This window comes from Elephantulus edwardii, unplaced genomic scaffold (assembly GCF_000299155.1).
Source record: "Elephantulus edwardii isolate Elephantulus edwardi_28Jun2011 unplaced genomic scaffold, EleEdw1.0 scaffold00061, whole genome shotgun sequence".
Classification (NCBI taxonomy): domain Eukaryota; kingdom Metazoa; phylum Chordata; class Mammalia; order Macroscelidea; family Macroscelididae; genus Elephantulus; species Elephantulus edwardii.
The window spans coordinates 2473-22225 of record NW_006399811.1 but is presented as its reverse complement, the minus strand read 5'-3'; the positions used below and the strand labels follow the sequence as shown (position 1 = coordinate 22225).

Genomic DNA, 19753 nt, shown 5'->3' with positions numbered 1-19753 from the left:
GTGTTATTAGTGATAGTATTTAATAACTTCCACACTCAGATGGATAGTAAGTAATTTAAAAGACCATGTCTTGGACAAAGTCCACCATCGTTTCTAAACTGGTATTATCACTGTTTAGTACTTTGGAGAGATCCTTAACAGATTTTACCAGGGTAACTCATCTTTTGATTTCTTGACTGCTCGTACCAAGTGTGTTGATTATGGATGCAAGTAAGATGAAATGGTTGGCAATTTCAATCTTTAATTATATCAGACATATTTTAAACAAACAACATAGTGCAGCAATTAAGGTGCTGGAATAATGAGTTCACATACATTCTATTCATTATATAACCCTGAACAACTTACTTAACTATTCTATTTTCTCAGATACTATGTTTATTGTTGTTATGTGCCATCGAGTCATTTGTGACTCATAGCGACCCTATGTACAACAGCCCTAAATCCTGCTCTATCCTGTGCCAATCTCATTGCCTCTGACAGACCCATCCCTATTATGCCAGTCACTGAATCAATCCATCTCTTAGAGGGTCTTCCCCTCCTGCGCTGTCCCTCCACCCTCCCAAGCATGATGTCCCTCTCCAAGGACCTGTCCCTCCTTGCAACATGTCCAAAGTATGTCAGGCAAAGCCCCAGAATCCTTGCCTCCAAGGAGTAGCCTGGTTTAACCCTCTCTAGGATGAATCTGTTTGTTTTCTTGGCAGTCCATGGTACATTCAATACTCTTCTCCAGCACCACAGCTCAAAGGCGTCAATTCTCCTTCTATCCTCCCTAGTCATTGTCCAGCTCTCTGATGCATAACAAGTGATTGCAAAGACCATGGCCTGTATCAGGCGCACCTTTGTCTCCAAAGAGACACCGTTGCTCTTGAGTATTTTAGAGAAGTCCCTAACAGCAGACTTTCCCATTGCAATACGTTTTTTGATTTCCTGGCTGCTGGTGCCAAGAGTGTTGACTGTGGAGCCGAGCAAACTGAAGCTGTGAACAATTTCAATCTCTTCGCCATCCATCCTGATGTTGCCAATTGGTTCAGTGGTGAGAATCTTTGTCTTCTTGACATTGAGCCTCAGTCCATACTGAAGGCTGCAGTCCTTGACCCTCTGCAGTAAGTGCACGAGGTCCTCCTCAGTTTCAGCGAGCAAGGTTGTGTCATCTGTATAACACTGATTGTTGATAGATCTTCCACCAATCCTAACGCTGTGCGTCTCCTCATAGAGCCCAGCCTCTTGGATAATCTGCTCTGCATACAGGTTGAAAAGGTATGGAGATAAGCCACATCCCTGGCATATACCCTTCCCAATTTTGAACCATTCAGTGTTGCCCTGCTCTGTTCTTCCGACTGCCTCTATGTACAGATACTATAGATACTAAAAATTTATATAATAATAAATATTAATTATATAAGTCAATATACTACTTCCCTTATGAGCTCTGGTGGCTTAGTGGCAAGAACCTGTGCTGCAATCCCAAAAACATGTGGTTTGAATCTACCAGCTGTTCTGTGTGAGAAGGATGGGCAATCTCCTCTCATGTGATTAACTGCCTCTGAAAACCTGCTGGAGGTTCAGCTATGGGTCTGTTCCTATTCAACAATATACAACAACAACAACCTCCATGATAGGACTTCATCTTGCTTGGATCCATAATCAAAACCCTTGGCACAAGCAACTAGGTAATGAAAAGACACATTGCATTCACAAAGTCTGCTGTCAGACATTTCTCCAAAGTGAAGAGTAAAGATGTTACTTCGAAGACTAAAGTGCACCTGATCCAAATTATGATCTTTTAAACTACTTACTGAAAGTTGTATATCTGAAAGTTGGACAATGAATAACAGAAGAAAAAACCAATGCCTTTAAGTTGTGCTGTTGGAGAAGAGTGCTAAATATCCATGAACTGTCAAAAGAACAAGTATGTCTTGGAGAAAGTGCAACCAAGTGCTCCTTAGAAGTATAGTGAAACTTTGTCTCACTTACTTTGGGCTTATTAGGAGGGGTATTCCTTGGAAAAGGATATCCTGCATGGAGAGGTTGAGGATCAGTGAGGGAGAGGAAGTCTCTAAAGGAGATGGACTGAGACAGTGACTATTACTAATGGGCTGGAGTTTGTCAGAGATGATGAGGATGGCACAGAACAGGGCTAGATTCAGATCCACTATTCACAGGGTCACTTTGAGTCCCGGTCAACTTGACTGTATTTAACTATAACAACAATTTGCTGGGAGTACTGAAGGAGTTGCTAATAAATATTATTGAAGAAATGTTACATGTTAATAACATTAGCCAACATTTTCCACTCCTCTGCCGGTATGTTGCATTGTGGTGGCTTGTCTGTTAAATGATCCTGGAAGCTATGTTTCTGGTATTTCAAATACCATCAGGGTCATTCATGGTGGATTGATTTCAGTGGAGCTCTCAGACTAGGAAGCAGGCCTGGTCATTCACTTTTAAAAGATAGGCCAGAGAAAAACTCAAGAACAGCAGAAAATAAGATCTAAAACAGTGCTTGAAGGTAATCTTTCATGTTGGAAGGAACTCAATATACAACTCTTCCAAGTAGAGTAAATCTTAATGATGTGGCTACAGTAAAGCTCTCAGGGCTTTCATTTGCTGATGTGGCACAATTCAAAATGCTAAGACAACAATTATGAACATTCACTACTAATAACACTAAAGAATATATGAAAAACGCACTTAGGAAAAGTGAACGTTGTAAAATATGAAATAGAACACATAAAGATACATATCTTATGTAGTTATCATGGCTGTCAAGTGTTGCTGAGTCAAGGAGAACTCCTAGCGATCCTATGAACAAAAGATCTAAACCCTGTTCGTCCTGCTCCAGCCTCACACTTCTCACACACTAGAGTCCACTGCGGCAGTCACCATGTCAATCTACCTGGTCGAGGATCTTCCTGTCTTTTGCCAATCCTCCACTCTTCCTAGCATCCTGTTCCTCTCCAAGGAATAGGTCCTCCTAGCATCATACCCAAAGCATGTGAGGTGAAGCCTCATCATTCTTGCTTCCAAAAAGCACTCTGGGTGTACCCTAAGATGTATTTATTCTTTTGGCAGTGCACGGGATGTTCAGTGCTCTTCTCCGGAACCACAGCTCAAAGGTATGAATTCTTCTTCTGTCATCCTTATTCATTGTCCAGCTCTCAGATGCACAGCAAGTGATTGGAAAGACCACAGCCTGAATCAGAGACACCTTAGTCCTCAAACAGACATCATTACTCCAAATAATTTCGAGAGTGCAATGTGTTTCCTTTATCCCCTGACTGCTGGCACCAAGGCTTCTAATTGTGGATCCAAGTAAGGTGAAATTGTTGACAGTTTCAATCTCTTCTCTATCCACCACGATGTTGCCTATTGGTCCCGTGGTAAGAATCTTTATTTTCCTGACATTGAGATGCAATACATAGGAAGGCAGCGTTCCTTGATCTCTGGCAACAAGTGTTTCAAGTTCTCCTCACTGTCAACAAGCAAGGTTGTGTCATCCTAATAATGCAAGTTATTGATTACTCTCCATGTGATCTGATGCCACATTCCTCTTCATAGTCCATAAGAGTTCTAACGTAGTAAGCAGCTGAAATTGACTGATTATTTGCCATATAGACTCAGAAAATTATATGGTCTATGCTAGCAATTTTTTCATTTCCTTCAGCTTAAGAAATGTTGAGTGAGTTCAGCCCTTTTGATTTTCTTACTCCAACTCTTTGCACATTTCATTATAATATCTTTGCCAACCTGAACTGTCCTTTAACGTTTTCTGTTCAGCTCTTTGATTTCTTCCTTTAGCTTTGGCTTCTTGGCTCTCTAATGCAATATTCAGAGTATCATCTGACATCCATCTTGGTCTTTTCTTCCTCTTCAGCCTTTGTAATGATCTTTTTCATTCATCATGGATGATATTATTGATATCCTCCCACAGATCATTTGGTCTTCTCTCATTGGTATTCAAGGCCTCAAACTTGTTCTTGAGATGGTTTTGAAATTCGAGTGGGATAGATTGAAGGTTTAATTTTGGTTCCTGTGGATTTGCTTTTATTTTCTTCAACTTTTGTATGAGTAGTTGGTGGTCTGTTCCACAATCAGCACCTGGCCTGGTTTTCACAGCTGATATTGAGCTTCTCTAGCGACACTTTCCTCAGATTTAACTGATTTGATTCCTATGCATACCATCAGACAAAATCCGTATGTATAGCTGGCGTTTGTGTTTTTTATAAAAGGTATTTGCTTTGGGCATAATGTTAAATGATCCAAGAAACATTAAAAGAAGATGTAAAGAGTATACAGTGTCACTGTTCCAGAAGGAATTGGTTGACACAGAAGAATTTCTTGAAACAACGTATGAACAAGAGCCTGTGGTGATGAAGGAGGAAGTTCAAGTTGCTCTGAAGTAACTGGCAAAAAACAAGGCCCCAGGAATTGATGGCATACTAACATATTTCAACAAACAGATGCTGCCCTGGATGTGCTCACTAAGTTATGCCAAGAAATCTGGAGGACAGCCAGCTAGCCAACTGACTGGAAGAGATTGGTATCTGTTCCCATTCCAAAGAAAGGTGACCCAACAGAGTGCAGAAATTATCGAATAATATTATTAATATCACATGCAAGCAAGATTCTGCTGAAAATTATCCAAAAATGACTACAGCAACACGTCAACAAAGAACTGCCTGAAGTGTAAGCTGGGTTTAGAAGAGGCTGTGTTACTAGGATTAGAATAGCTAATGTTAGATAGATGTTGGCAGAAAGCAGAGTACCAGAGGAATTTCTGTCTGTGCTTCATTGACTATGCACAGGCTTTTGACTGTGTGGATTAAAACAAATTGTGGCTGACTCTGAGAAGAATAGGAATCCCAGAACATTTGACTGTGCTTTTGCGAAACCAACAACAACAACAACAATACTTGAACCAAAAGGCAGTTGTCAGAACAGAGGAAAGGTTTCTGCAAAGGCTGTATTCTGTCTCTATACCTTTTCAATCTGTATGCAGAACAGATCATCTGGGACGCTGGGCTGTACAAGGAGTAATGTGACATCAGGATTGGAGGAAGATTTATCAACAGTCTGCACAATGCAGATGACAAAATCCTGCTAGCTAAAATAACCCTACTTGCTGAAACTGAGGATGACCTGAAGCGCTTGCTGCACAAGGTCAAGGACTGTAGCCTTTAATATGGATTGAAGCTCAACATCAAGAAACAAAGATTCTCAGCACTGGGCCAACCGGCAGCATCAGTACGGATGTTGAAGAGACTAAGACAGTTAACAGTTTTAGTTTGCTTAGCTCCACTGTCAACACTCTTGGTACCAGCCCCAGGTAATCAAGAGACGAATTGCATTGGGAAAGTCAGCTGTCGGGGACCTCTCAAGAATACTGAAGAGCAATGACATCAGGCTAGAGACTAAGGTGTACCTGATCCAGGCCATAGTCTTCACAATTATGTGCTATGTGTCAGAGAGCTGGACAGTGACTAGGGATGACAGAAAGAGAATTGATGTCTTTGAGTTGTGGTGCTGGAGAAGAGTGTTGAATATATCATGAACTGCTAGGAGAACAAACTGGTTCATCCTGGAGAGGGTGAAACCAGGCTGCTCTGTGGAGGCAAGGATTCTGAAGCTCCGTCTGAAATACTTTGGACATGCTGCAAGGAAGGATCAGTCCTTGGAGAGTGACATCATGTTTGCAAGTGTGGAGGGACAGTGCAAGAGAGGAAGCCCCTTGATGAGATGGATTGATTCAGTGATTATAGTTGGATTGTAGATGGGAGTAGGTATGTCAGAGACAGTGAGGTTGACACAGGACAGAGCAAGGTTTAGGGCTCTTGTACATAGGGTCACTATGAGTCGCAAGTGATTTGATGGCACATAATGACAACATGCTAGCAATGAAAAATTGAAGAATAATGTCACATTCAGGGAGCTCTGATGGCTTAGTCTATAAGGGGTTGCACTGCTGACCTAAAGGCCATGCCTCTCTGGTGATTCAAATCCACTGGCAGTGCTGTTAGGAGCAAGACAGCTCAATCACCTCCTGTGCAATTTACAGCTGCAGAAACACAAGGGAGAATCAGCTATGAGTTGGTTCTGACTTAATGGCAATGAGTGTGTGTCATATTCACTGTTAGAAAAAAGAAAATTTTAAGATCCTGAGGTACTGTAATGTATCACAAGAATTAGTTAATTAAAAGAATTAGTTAATTAAAGAATTAGTGATCATTATCAATCACTATTGCTGAGAAACCAGATTTGAACAGAAAAAAAGGCAACGGCACAATGAATGTTGTTTGTTATGTACCACTGTGACAGACCTAACCCATAACTGACCGTCCAGTGGGTTTTCAGAGGCAGTATAATTGCACAGCAGGAGACTGTCCCACTTTCTCCTAAGGAGCAGGTGGTGGATGGATACAAACCGTGTCTTCGGGATTGCAACACAGCTTCTCACCAGTAGGCCATCAGAGCTACCTCCCAGAGGGAGCTATTAGAGAGTAAGCCCTATAAACATAGGATCAACCCACACTGCTGAACATTTACATACTCACCAGATTCTGGTAAGTAGAAGGTGTTAGTTCAATAACTATTTCTTTTTTTTTTATTTTATTATTTTCTCTGTGTGTGTTCCATCAAATTGGATCTGATTGGTACAGGAGGAGATGGCCCCTCCTTCTCCGGCAGAGCATCTGGTGAATTCGAACCACATATCTCTCTGGGATTGCAGTGCAGCTTCTTGCCACTAGGCCACTGGAGCTCCCCTATTTCTTAATAAATTATTATGTAAATGGATGATTTCTATAACACATACCAGTTTAGATCCTCGGCATGAACTTAAAAACTTTCCATTAACACAAATATTAATCAGATGGAAAGAAGTGAAGAAACTTAAAAAAAAAACCCAACAAACCAAACCAAAAGCAACATCATTTGATTTGGTACCTTAATTTATTGAAAACTGGGCATTTCATGGGCAACTGTTTCTAAGTGTCTATTTATGGGGTACCTAATAAATAACTCCATAGACTGCCAAGGGAATAAACAGGTCTGTCCGGGAGAAAAATGAAATCAGGGTGCTCCTGGGAGGCAAGGACAGTGAAACTCTGTCTCACATAACTTGGGCATGTTGTGAGGAGGAACTAGTCTTTGGAGAAGGACATCATGTTTGGAAAGATGGAGGGTCGGTATAAGGAAGGAAGGCCTTCAATGAGATGGACTGACAGTTTCTGTAACAATGGGCTTAAGTGTGCTGGAATTGGCGGGGATGGCACAGAATGGGCAGAGTTCAGAGCCGTTGTTCACAGGGTCATTAGGAGTCATAGTTGACTTAATGGCACATAATTAACAACTAAATAACCCTAGTCTCCTTAGAGTTACTCAGTGGTAGCACAATTAATCCCTGCTTATTGGATACTTGATAAGACAATTTTAAAGATAAAAAGTTTAAAAAACATGGTGTGAACTCTCAAGTAGACTTCAATCTAGCAGGAGATATGAAATGAATGGAAATTAGAAGAAAAAAAATCACATGAGCCAGCAGAGAATTAGCAAAATATTATATACAGTACTGTCTGTAAATGTTACACTGGGTTAAGGAGGAAAGATCAAAAGAGGACTGGCCTAGTTAGGCAGGTAGAAATGGAACTGGGACTTTGGTAGAACTCAGACACCTAGGAATAATGGGGCATTTCAGAATCAAGGTGCAAAGGTAAGTAAGTTAAGTTGGCTGTGCTTCTGACACAAAAAACATTGGGCTGTTTAGGGCAGATGGTTAATGCTAATGAGACGTGGTAAGTTTAGCTAGAAATATTATGAAGTACTAGGAAGATCAAGCCAAGAATATTAACTTGCATATGGTAGAAGAGGGAAAAAAAGAATGTTTTTAAGTAAAGTGGTAATATTATGTCAAAGTATAACAAAATTCTTTCTTACTATGAGTTAATGTCTTATTTTAGCATTTTGTAGAAAGGAAAAGTAAGTAGTGAACAGACGTTAAAACTTTTATACATAGTAACATTTACTCATCCCTAAAAAATTCACTGCTGTATGATGTCAAGACAATTACTGCTCACAACAATCCTAAAGCACAGAGTAAAACAGCTCCACATGAAGTCCTTAAAAGAGTAGCTCATCAGATCTCTTTACCTGTGGAGCTGCAGGATGTGTTCCTATCACTACCTCTCAGGAGCTAAGTGTTTAACCATTGTGCCACTGTTGCTATTACCGTGCTCATTAACATTCTTTTAAAAATAGAAGAGGCTGTGGCTCCAGGGATATCATTACTGATGTCAGCTGGATCCTGGCTGAAAGTAAGGAATATCAGAAGAATGTCTATTTGTGCTTTATTAACTATGCAAAGGTGTTTGTGTGGATCATGACAAGTTGTGGCTGACATTGAGAAGAATGGGAATCCCAGAGCACTTGATTGTGCTCATGAGGAACCTGTACCTGGAGGAGGAAGCTATTGTGCAAACAAAGCAAGGGAGCACTGAAAGGTTTGAAATGGGGAAAGGAGTGCATTCCTTTTATTAAAGGAATGTATTTTATCTCCATACCTGTTCAATCTATATCCCGAGCAAATTATCTGAGAAGCTGGTCTCTATGAAGAAGAATGTGGTATCAGGATTGGAGGAAGACTCATCAATAACCTGAGTTATGCAAATGACACAACCTTATCTGCTGAAAGTGAGGAGTATGTGAAGCACCTGTTGCAGAAGATCAAGGAATATATATGGACTGCATCTCAACATCAAGAAAACAAAGATTTTTACCACTGGACCAATAGGCAGTGTCATGATGGATGGAGATGAGATTGAAACTGTCAAAAATTTCATCTTGCTTAGATGAACCAAAATTAACACCCTTGATAAGAGCAGTTAGGAAATCAGACAACGCACTGCATTGGGGAAATCTGTAGTTAGGAACCTTCCAAATTACTGAGGAGTAGTTACATCTGTTTGAGGACTAAGATGCGTCTGATTCAGGCCATGGTTTTTCCAATTACTAGCTATGCATCTGAGACCAGGACAATGAATAAGGATAACAGAAAAAGAATTGATGCCTTTGAGCTGTAGTTCTGGAGAAGAGCACTGAACATTCCATGGACAGCCAAGACAACAAACAGATATGTCTTGGAGAGGGTACAGCTGGAGTGCTCTTTGGAGGCAAGAATGATGAGGCTTTGCCTCACATACTTTGGACATATTGCTAGGAGGTGATAATCCTTGGAGGGGGTCATGATGTTGGAAGGGTGGAGGGTTGGTGAAGGAGAGGAAGACTCTCAACCAGGTGGACTGACAAGGTTGACTGCTGCAATGGGCTCTTGTGTGTAAGGAAGTGTGATGATGGCGCAGGACAGAAGCAGTTTCAGATCTTTTGTTCATAGGGTCTCTGTGAGTCATACTCAATGGCACCTAATAACAAGTAGTTCCTATTTAGTAATAGCCTATATTTTCTCAAAAAGCCAGGTAACTGTTCTTTTAGGATGGCAGTTTTTAGCACTTGTTTTAAGGCAAATTCAGTTGCTAATCAGAAGATTGGCTATTTAAATTTAGTAGCCTCAACATGGGAGAAAAAGATCTTTAGATCTGTCCCTAAAAACATTAGATCTTAGTCAACTATGGGAAGTTCTTTTGTCAGATAAGGTCACTATGTACGGAATTGACTCAATGGCACAAAACAGCATTCTTCTAACAGATTACATGAGTGATGTAAACAGCTAAATGCTGAATTGAAAAGATAGCAGTTTAAACCTACTCCAAGATGTCTTAAAAGAAAGGTCTGGAAAAACAAGGAACTCATACTATACAAAATGGATGACCCTGGAGGACATTATGATGTTGTTGTTGTTATGTGCCGTCGAGTTGCTTGCGATTCATAGCGACCCTATGTACAACAGCCCTAAACCCTGCTCTATCCTGTGGCAATCTCACTGCCTCCGACACACCTATCCCGATTAACCCAGTCACTGAATCAATCCACTTCATAGAGGGTCTTCCCCTCCTGCGCTGTCCCTCCACTCTGCCCAGCATGATGTCCCTCTACTTTGGAGGACATTGTGCTGAGTGAAATATCTCAGTCACAAAAGGACAAATATTACATTACTATTATAAAACAGGACTGACCTGGGAGTTGGGGGTAAATTAGGAAGAGAGAGGATAAATAATGAGAAACAGATGAGGGAAAGAACTGTTTAAAAGCAATATACGATTAGGTATTATTTGCATGACAACAGTACAGAAAAAGAGGTGCATAGCAAAGTTGACTTGGGGGCAGAGGGAGAGAGAAAATTGTGCAATAATGAAGGAATCTTTATTTATTTATTTTTTAATTTTATTATTTTTTGTGCGTATACTATCAAATCAGATCTGACTGGTACAGGAGGAGACTGCCCCTCCTTCTCCAGCAAAGCATCTGGTGAATTCGAACTGCATACCTCTGGGATTGCAGTGCAGCTTCTTACCACTAGGCCACCAGAGCTCCCTTTAAAGAATCTTTTTAAAGAGAAAAGCAAATTGGAGGAGGGTAGGGAGGAAAATGTGCAACAATGAATGAATGGAAATCCAAGTTTTCTGTAAACTTTTGTTAAAATTTCAATAAAAACTAAAATTTAAAAAAGAAGAAAAAAAAACAAGTCTGGTGATCTGCTTCTGAAAGGCTACAGTACTGAAAATCCAGTGTGTATAGTTTTACTCTACACATGGGGTCACCATGAATAAGAATCAACTCAAGTAGTTTGTATTTTTAATTACCTTGGTACTGTTACTAAAATCTACACAGTCTTAGAGATATGTTTAGTATATTTTGTTTGCAACGTACATTATCATTTCAGTAAGTTGTTACAATCTGTCTCATTACTACTATTTGCACAACTGTTATTTTCACTGAGAAGGACCGATGCAGGGACAGTGGGCTCGAGTATGCTGGAGATAATGAGGATGGTGCAAAAGATGCCAAGGTTCTAGTCAGTTATTAATGTTGTGTTGTTGTTGTTTAATGCCGTCGAGTCGTAGATGACTCATAGCGACCCTATGAACGAACAGCCTGAGCACATAGAGTTTCCGGAGGCAAGCCATTTTGGAAGTGGATGCCACTCCTGCTTCCAGGCTTGCTTTAGTCAGGAAGCTCCAGCCAACACTGTCCACCATGGGTGCCCATTACCACGATTGGAACATCACTGTCACAGGCTTCAGCATCACAGCAACCACGAGTTACCTCTGTACAGCAACACACAGACCAGTGCTATACCACCTAGAAGAATGTTTGACAGGAAGACAATCTGGGCCCTTTGGGCTTAAGGCTGCCTCCTGGTTCAAACCCTAGGCCCAGGCTGGCTAGCCTCACTCCAGGGACAGAGCAAACCTGCACTTCAAACACATTCCCGGAAAAGCAGTTGACTCCAAAAGCTTGCTACGATTCCTGAACTCCCACCACCACGCTCCTGCCTTCTGGCAAGGAGAGCTTCCCAAGAGCTGGGAGGAGCCGGCCAAACCAGGAACAACATGGCCACTACTTCCCAGCTGCCTTGGGCTTAAGGCCGCCTCCTGGTTCAAACCCTAGGCCCAGGCTAGATAGCCTCACTCCAGGGACAGAGCAAACCTGCACATCAAACACATTCCCCGAAAAGCAGTCGACTCCAAAAGCTTGCTACGGTTCCTGCACTCCCACCACCACGCTCCTACCTTCTGGCAAGGAGAGCTTCCCAAGAGCTGGGAGGAGCCGGCCAAACCAGGAACAACATCCAGTTGTTAATAGGGTTGCTATAAGTTGTGGTTGACCTGATAGCACCTAATAACATTTTCACCAAACAGAAGGTCAGCTATGAGTTGGTTCTGATAGCAATGAGTTGTTGCTAGCATTGATTTGATGGAAAACAGCAAAAGGGTCTTAATTTTACAAGTTCTTTTTTTTCTCTAAACTAACATTTTCTCTAGCACCTTACTAAAAAAAAATACTCAGAATAGCCACAATTTATTTTCTCGTACCCTCCCTAAGCTGCGTAATATACAAGTAAATAGTATTACTATACCTTATACATAATAAAAATCCAGTGGTTTAGAAGAAAATGGAACAATACTAGTATAAAGCAGAAGCTAAGAATATTAGCTCTTCAATCTTTAGTTGTTATAAATTTTAATTTAGAAAATGTTCAATCTTAATTTATGTAAGATATTAAAATAAAAAATTCATTAGTAATTCCTTTTTACAGGCAAACATTTTTACAATTTATGCTGTTTTGCGAGTTCATATTTCTTTTAAAATAAATTGTCAATATTCATGAAAACAAACGAAACCCAGACAACTACTCTGATTAGGTGTTGAGAAAGCAAAAGAAATAGAATCTATCACTCCTAAAATATTTCATTTAGTGAAAGATTTAGGAAGAAAATAATAAATATACAAAGTACAAAATACAAACAAATATGCATAAGCCATTTGTTTTCAGTTATTTTGTTATTACTATTAACACTTTAGATTGTTGTCTACAATCATGATAGAGTTCCACAACTGTGATATCGTTCTCTATTCCCCAAATTCTTTTGACAAGAAATAAATATATCCTGCATGTTTACAAGTAAGAAAAAAGTTTAACCATTTAACAGACCTACTGCCACCTCTCCTACATTTTTCCTTTCTCATTCTTATAGCTTGCTCATATACAGAATTTCTCCAAGCATACCTCCTAAATTCATGACAACCTACCTGGGAGCTAGGCTGCTTAGGTTCATCCATTCTCCCAGGAGATTCACTTCTGGCTCTGTGTCTCTCCATCAAGGGAACAACACTGCCAGAGGGGCTAAATCTGTTGGAAGAGGAACATAAAGAGGACTAAAAGTAGTGTCAAATAATTTAAAAATGGTGTCAATTTCCCTCTTGAGAGGCTAACGAAGGAGGAACAAATTGAACAGCCAGGGAATGGAGAAATAATTCCACATAGTCAGATCAGATTTGAAATAAGATGTCTACTAAAAAGGTTTGCTACACTCAAGAAATAAAAAATTACTTAACAAATAGACCATATGGGCTGGTGAAGATGAGGCTCAATTATAACCTCTATCTTTACATAAGAATACCTGGGTGGTACAACAGGTTAAGTACAAGTTTTAACCCATATTGAGGTACCTTCAAGGTAATCTCCTTTCAAAAGGTCCTTAAAAGATATTTAGCCTTAAAAACCCTAGGAGCAGTTCTATTGTACATTGACTCAATGGCAACAAACAACAACCCTTACACAATAGTAGAACACAAACAAAAAACAGGGATGTAAATTAACATTGCTGTTGATGGCACTTAACAACAACAACAACAACGACGACGACGACTACGAGGAGAGCTCTGTTGGCCTAGTGGATATAAAAGTAATGTTACCAAGCCAAAGGTGGGTGATTTTAATCTGCAGCCCTCAGGCCTGGTTTTAATTGTTTTTGGCCAAACATTCTTCTAAGTGTTATAGCACTGGTTTGTCCATTTGCTGTAGAGAGATAACTCATGGTTGCTGTGATGCTAAACACTGTGACACTGATGTGTCAATGTGAGAATGGCTACCAATGGTGGAGAGTGTTTGGTGGAGCTCCCCAATTAAAACAAGGTTGGAAGCAGGAGTGGCATCCACTTCTGAAATAGCTTGCCTCTGGAAACTCGATGAACTTGGAGAAATGATGAAAGTTATACAAGTGTTCAGGTCTTTCATTCATAGGGTCGCTATGAGTCACCTATGCCTCAACGGCACTTAACAACAAATTAACATTGAGTCTACAATTCTGTATAAAAAAACTCAAAGTTTTCGGTTGTTCCTTCCCTCACTTCCCATGAAAATCTATTATGTATTTCCAACAGATGATACAGATTGTGGAGATTAAAAATGTAAAGATATATTTAAACTGGTACTACTTCTGACATAGTTCTTATAGCATCAGAACTATTGTTTGAGAGTATTTTAGCTATAAAACTGATAAAAAAGAAAATATACAAATCTAGACTATCTTTTTTTTTAATTTTTTTTAAATCTAGACTATCTTAAATGCTCTACTACCCATAATGTAGAATAAGAGAAAAGTAAACCTTCAAGGCATTTCTGTAAGAGAATACTGGAATAGGAAAATATGGCAGTAGCGATTATTAAAGAAAGCTCAATGCTGTTGAGTTGAAATGAACTCATAGTTATACTCTAACTGGTTTTCAGAGGCTGTAAATCACATGGAGAAGACTGCCCACCTTTCTCCTGCAGAACTGCTGGTGGACTGGAACCACAAAATAGAGGCTTGACCTTTGGGTTAGCAGCATAACTTCCTACAAACTATGTGAGCAGAGGTCTACGGGCATAGTGCTATTGCTATATGCCATCAATTCAGAAACAACTCATAGCTGACCCTCAAGCAGGTTTTAAGACACTGTAAACCATACAGTAGGAGAATGTCTACCTTTCTCCCGCAGAACAGTTGGTGTATTTTAACTATGTGCCTTTGGGTTGGCAGCCTAATTCCTTGCCAGTACTTTCAAGTCTGAGGTGACAGCAGTCATCAATGAAAGAAAACAGGGAGAATATGATAAAATGGCAACTAAAAAAAAAAAAAAAGAATTAAAACATCCCAAATGATTTTTAGGAATTACTGTGCTCCTATTAACTTAAAAAAAGATCACTGCTGGTACCATTATTTTCTCCAGTTTAGTATGCAGAGACAAAGAAAAGTAAATAGAGCTGTAAAGGAAAATTAAATTTCCCAAGTCCACCTACCTGTGTAATAACATACCAAGGAAGGGCAATGTTGCTGCCAGGTTCCCCTGATGATCAGCTCCCTGCCTGGAATTCCGAGGAAGCCCTGACAATTACTGATCCTAGTGTGGCTGCAGATGCTAGTCTGATTCATGAAGTGTCTAACTTTATTATAGTTCTCACAACATTGAGAATACTTCAGGACTAGGAGCTTCCTGCTTTAAAAAAATAAGAATGCAAGTGTTTTGGCACACCTCCAGTTTCCCCCATAGCAGTTTATTTGGCTAACATCATCAAGTAGAGGAGATGCTCTCTGTAAAACAGAGGGCTCACTTCTGTGATGTTTGCACAATATCCATTAAAGGAACCACACACACATACACAAAATCTCTTACCTGTCAATTTCACTGCTAGTTGGCCGAGCCATCTTAGCTCCTGAGGACCCTAAAGTGTAATTCTCCTGTCCTACAGAACCATGGCCTGTGGTGTCAATCACCATGGCTGTGACCTCCTCTGCACTACTCCCATCTTCTCCAGAAGGCTGATTCTCAGGCCCAAGCCACTCCTCCAGATTCTCCGTTTTGATATGGACTGCTCCAAGAACCCTAACTTCATCATCACTCCGGGTCCCCCGGTCTGCTACTCCTGTCTCCACATACCACTGTCCTGCTCTGTTGATCCGAAGAATGGGCTCTCGGCTCTCTACATCAGAACTCTGTTCAATTATCTGAGGACTAGTAGACTCCTCAGGGGGACTTAGCTCCCTGATGTCCAACACAGCACTAACCTGACTTCGACGGTTTCCCTTTGGAGCATTATGCCTTGGGCTAAGGGAGCGGTTTAGATTTGGTGTAACCCTGTGAGACTCTGGAGGTCTCTCTTGATGCTTTGTCCTTGTTTGACTTAATTCAGCTTCAACCTCGGCCACATTAATTTTGAAATGAATGCCCTCCAGGATCTGTGTACATTTGTCTATAATATGCTGCATCTGCAGAAAACTGGCAGCTGTCAAGTAGCTGATGATATCTGCCAGTTGTAGACATATCCGTCCTGTATAACAGAAAGAAAGGAGCTGTTCAAAAACAGTAGGGTTCTTGATGACAGAAATGGAGACAGTACTCATCTCATTCAAAGACATGTGATCCCGGAAATAGGGAGAACTGGCAGCCAGGACGACTTTGTGAGCCCGAAAAGCTTGTCCTTGCACATTGACCACAATATCACAGAGGCGGCCCTGCATTCGCAGCTGGTTTAGATGGCTCAGTACAGAATTGCTGAAGTCAGGGATTTCCAGTTGTATGTTCCCACCTTTCTCCATGTTCTTGGCTGAGGGTGCAGGGAGGCATTCAACCCTGCTGAAAGAGGAAACCACATTCTCATTAGTAACTTTAATTTTATTCCCCTGACATTTCCCAATTCCAATGTGGCAATATTAAAAATATCTCATAAAACTTAAAAATATACAAGTAAAGAGTGTGGAAATAGAGGAGGTAACAGGTTTTGGGACTTTCTAAAGTCAAAGTTTTAATGTAAACTGAGCTAACACACAAAAAAGCAACTGCAAGATTCTAAAAATTCAGACTTAGCAGCTGACTATACTTTCTTCATTCTTCAATCATACCAGATCGAAAGAGAAATTCAACAGAATGGGGGGGGGAAATACAAGACTTTTTAAAAAAGCATTAATCATACAGTATATGCAGACTCAATATAAAAATCTTTTCTAGAGAGGAGGAAACAAAGCTTTCTGGATAAAAACAATTACACACTGGCTAATTAGACTTCTTACTATATACTTCATGTATAAAGAAACTAATACCCCACTATAACATGAACTAATATTTCAAAGCATGAGTTAAAGCCCTTACATAAAGGATTCTCAGTTCTGATGCAAACTCTATACTAAGAAAGGTACTACCGCTGTGTCAGGATGTAAAAAGCACAAAGAATACTTGAAATTCACTTTTCTCTCAGAAAGGTAAACCTGCCTCTGCGCAAATTAAAATAGGGCAAGTTTAAGGTGGCATTTTGACTCTGAAATTCAGTTCCCAGATGTTATAATAATTATAGCGCATTTATTAACCAAATACGAAAAAACTGAAAGAAAAACTAAGCCTGTAACTCAGTCTTGAGACTACACTTTGCGTCAATCCCAGGTGTAAGACAGTGATTTGAGAGCCACGTGTGTCCATGTATCTGTAAACCTATAATCTTAAGAGCTTATGCTAGCAAGCATTAGTTATTTTGCCCAGTATTTACAACATATATATCAATAAACAGGAAAGTTTATACACCAACTTTGGCCAATCTGACCTTTTTCCAAAGCGTTTTTGTTTGTTTTGAAACTTTTTAATCCAATAAGAGCCTCAGTCGAAGTCATCATGATTTCAGATGTGTATTTTGGAGCCTACACCAGCGCCTTTTTGTTTGTTCTTTCCGGCATTTCCCCAGTGAGGACGAATCCCCTGGAGTAAAGTCTTTCGCTACCATCGGCACTGGAGGGGTGAGAGCTGAAAAAGGCAGAATCGGGAACCGCATGGGGTCGGCTACTCTGATACTTGAACGTCTTTTGCCTGCGTTGGGAAGCGTGAGAGGGACGAAATGTCACCAAGGAACACCAAGGAGCAAGGTGTCGGGCAAGGCAGCCAGGGCTCAGGTAAGCGTAATGGACCGGGAAGGGGGCGGCGCCCCGGGACCGGGTCCAGGCGGTAGGCAGACGCCGGCGAGGAACTGGCCCGGAGGTGGGTGTGTGTATCTGGGTGTGTCCCGGCTGCGGTAGGACAGGGGGCCGCCCAACCCCTGGTCCTGAGGGAGGGGCCCCGTAAGGGGGCGGGTCCAGCAGTTCAGCCCGGCCAGGGGCCAAAAATGTGGAAGGTCTCCCTGTGCTTTAAGTAGGTGAAGGGAAGTGGCTGCGCGCCCGTGGAGCGGACTACAGCCTAAACGCGGGGAGCTGGTCCCACTGCAGGGCAACAGGACCGGGGTGCGAGGCCCGAGCCCAGTCAAGGAGCAGCACCTACCTCCGGGAGTGGAAATGGGCCGGAATGGGCCGAAACACCGTCCCGGAAGTGAAACCCCCACCCCCTTCCCCGGAGCGGGCGACGTGCCGGAAGGAAATCACTCACCCTTACACCGCCCTCTTCCCCCCCCCTCCCGCCCCCCCCCTCGGCAGTGCTTTCCCTCCCTCGCGCCCCCTCCCCTTCTCCTCTTCCACCCTCATCGAGGGAAGGGCGAGAGTCTTGCGTCACGTGGGGACTCGTGTCCCCGCCCACAAAAGCGGAACGAGGCGGGGCTAAGGGAATGGGTTGAACAGAGAAAGAAGAGATAGGGAGGAGGACCTAACGTCAAAGCTAACAGGTTGTGCGTCATGACGTCATGGGAAAGAAACCTTATATACTCGGGTCTGTGCCCCATCTCGGTCTTTCTAACGTTAGACGTTGCATGCTTTTGGTAAGTAGATTTTGGGATGCCTTTTCTTTGTTTAGGTCCTGGTCTCCAGAACTTTATAGTGGCAGTCGCTTCTTCTAGGCTAAATAGGAGTTTTCCTAGGTCTGTAAGATTCGGATGGCTCGTGATTACGCGTTGTTTTGTATACAATCTCAATGCCGTTGCAAGGATTGTTGGAGCAGAGAGGCCTATTTCTCGGGTGCCCTGCCTGTGATGAAGCTTATGTTGGTAGGGACATCTGAAACTTGATGAATGCCAACTGCTCTGATGGCGGTGCATACAGATCCTCCCAAGGTCTCTGCCTTAAGGCACTTGAATTTAAAATAAAAGGAGGAAGTTTGGGGTAGGCCACGTGGTTTTCGTAATGGTGGTTTTACGCAGCTTAGACGATATTAAGTTGGTTCAACGTTGGTTTATAACAAACCAGACATAATTTAATGGCAAAATGTCTCAAATCTGTATTCTCTACCTACAGTGTAAAGCATGGATGCCACGTGGTGCTTGATGGAATCTTCTGGTCAGGTAAGATCGTATAGTGTAAAATGAGAAATGTTGCTTAGTGTAAAAAACCTGTGATGTTGACAGAGTAGTGGACAGAAAAGATTTCTGAAAAATTCCATGCTGAGGTTTAGTAGTTTAACATGATGTGGGAGTCGACTGCAAAAAATGTTTCTCGCTAATTTTATTACTTTTTTTGTCTTCCAGTTTTGCATCAAGGATGGGTGAGATTAGCTGATGATGAAGTGAGTACTAAGACATCTGGGCAGAATGAATTTGTCAATGAAAGTGACAGTATGTGCCACTATGATGACATTATATTTGCTACTCTTGACTGCAAGAGTGATGAGAATTTCAACCACCATACTCTCAACTGAGGCACACAAAATAATTATTTGAGGAACATAGATATTGTACTTCATTAATACGAAGTCTTTTTTCTCAGGTCTTAAAGAGTAAACAGCCATGGAGATACAGGTGAGCCATTTTGGGGGAAAATGAGTTTTACAAATTACTTTTGGAAATTAACAATAGTTTGGTAATACCTATGCAAAGTACATGCATGGAATGAATGTTTTCCACTAATGTCAAGAAACTGTGATGACTGCATAGTTCAACAGATTAACTGAAGAAATATACCAATTGTCTGTGTCTGAGATTAGTAAAACTAGTTTACTGCTAATAAAAGATGTAAAACTGATTGACTGCTAATTTTAGTACTCTCTGTTTGTAGACACCACCTAGGAATTTAACTATTGGAAGTTGAAATGGTGAGTGAAATATCCAAGAAGGCATGAGTAACTTGGCAAAGGAAATACAGCACAAGGGAGATTTGGGTTTATGCAGTATTCTGTATACACTAAAACATTCAACAGTGCTCAGTATATTAAGTCAGATACAGCCTTTTTCTAATTTGAAATTGAATGCCTGTATGATGATAAGTGAAAACTGACTCAACATGAAGGTCTTATTATTAGCTCTACCTGATGTCAGGCATTGCTGTCAGACACCTTTATAGAAGACAACCTTTTAGTGTTTCTGAAAACTTTATTTCTTTTTTTTTTTAGGTGGACTAAACATCTTTTAGCTGCCAGG

General features: G+C 41.1%; 1 protein-coding gene across 2 annotated transcripts in view; it reads right to left on the bottom strand.

The window, feature by feature from the left end:
- Window positions 1-17784, bottom strand: part of ZBTB37 (zinc finger and BTB domain containing 37) — a 28537-nt gene extending 10753 nt beyond the window's left edge. Inside the window, exons 1-4 of one of the 2 annotated variants that reach the window (XM_006887701.1) lie at window positions 17734-17784; window positions 17030-17226; window positions 15112-16071; window positions 12706-12805 (exon numbers count right to left, since the gene is read on the bottom strand). In XM_006887701.1, the coding sequence (XP_006887763.1) occupies window positions 12706-12805; window positions 15112-16034 (1023 nt within the window). In that variant the 5' untranslated portion in view covers window positions 16035-16071; window positions 17030-17226; window positions 17734-17784. The remainder of the gene's footprint in view (window positions 1-12705; window positions 12806-15111; window positions 16072-17029; window positions 17227-17733) is intronic. The other variant, XM_006887700.1, reaches the window with a different exon arrangement.
- Between the last annotated feature and the right edge of the window lie 1969 nt (window positions 17785-19753).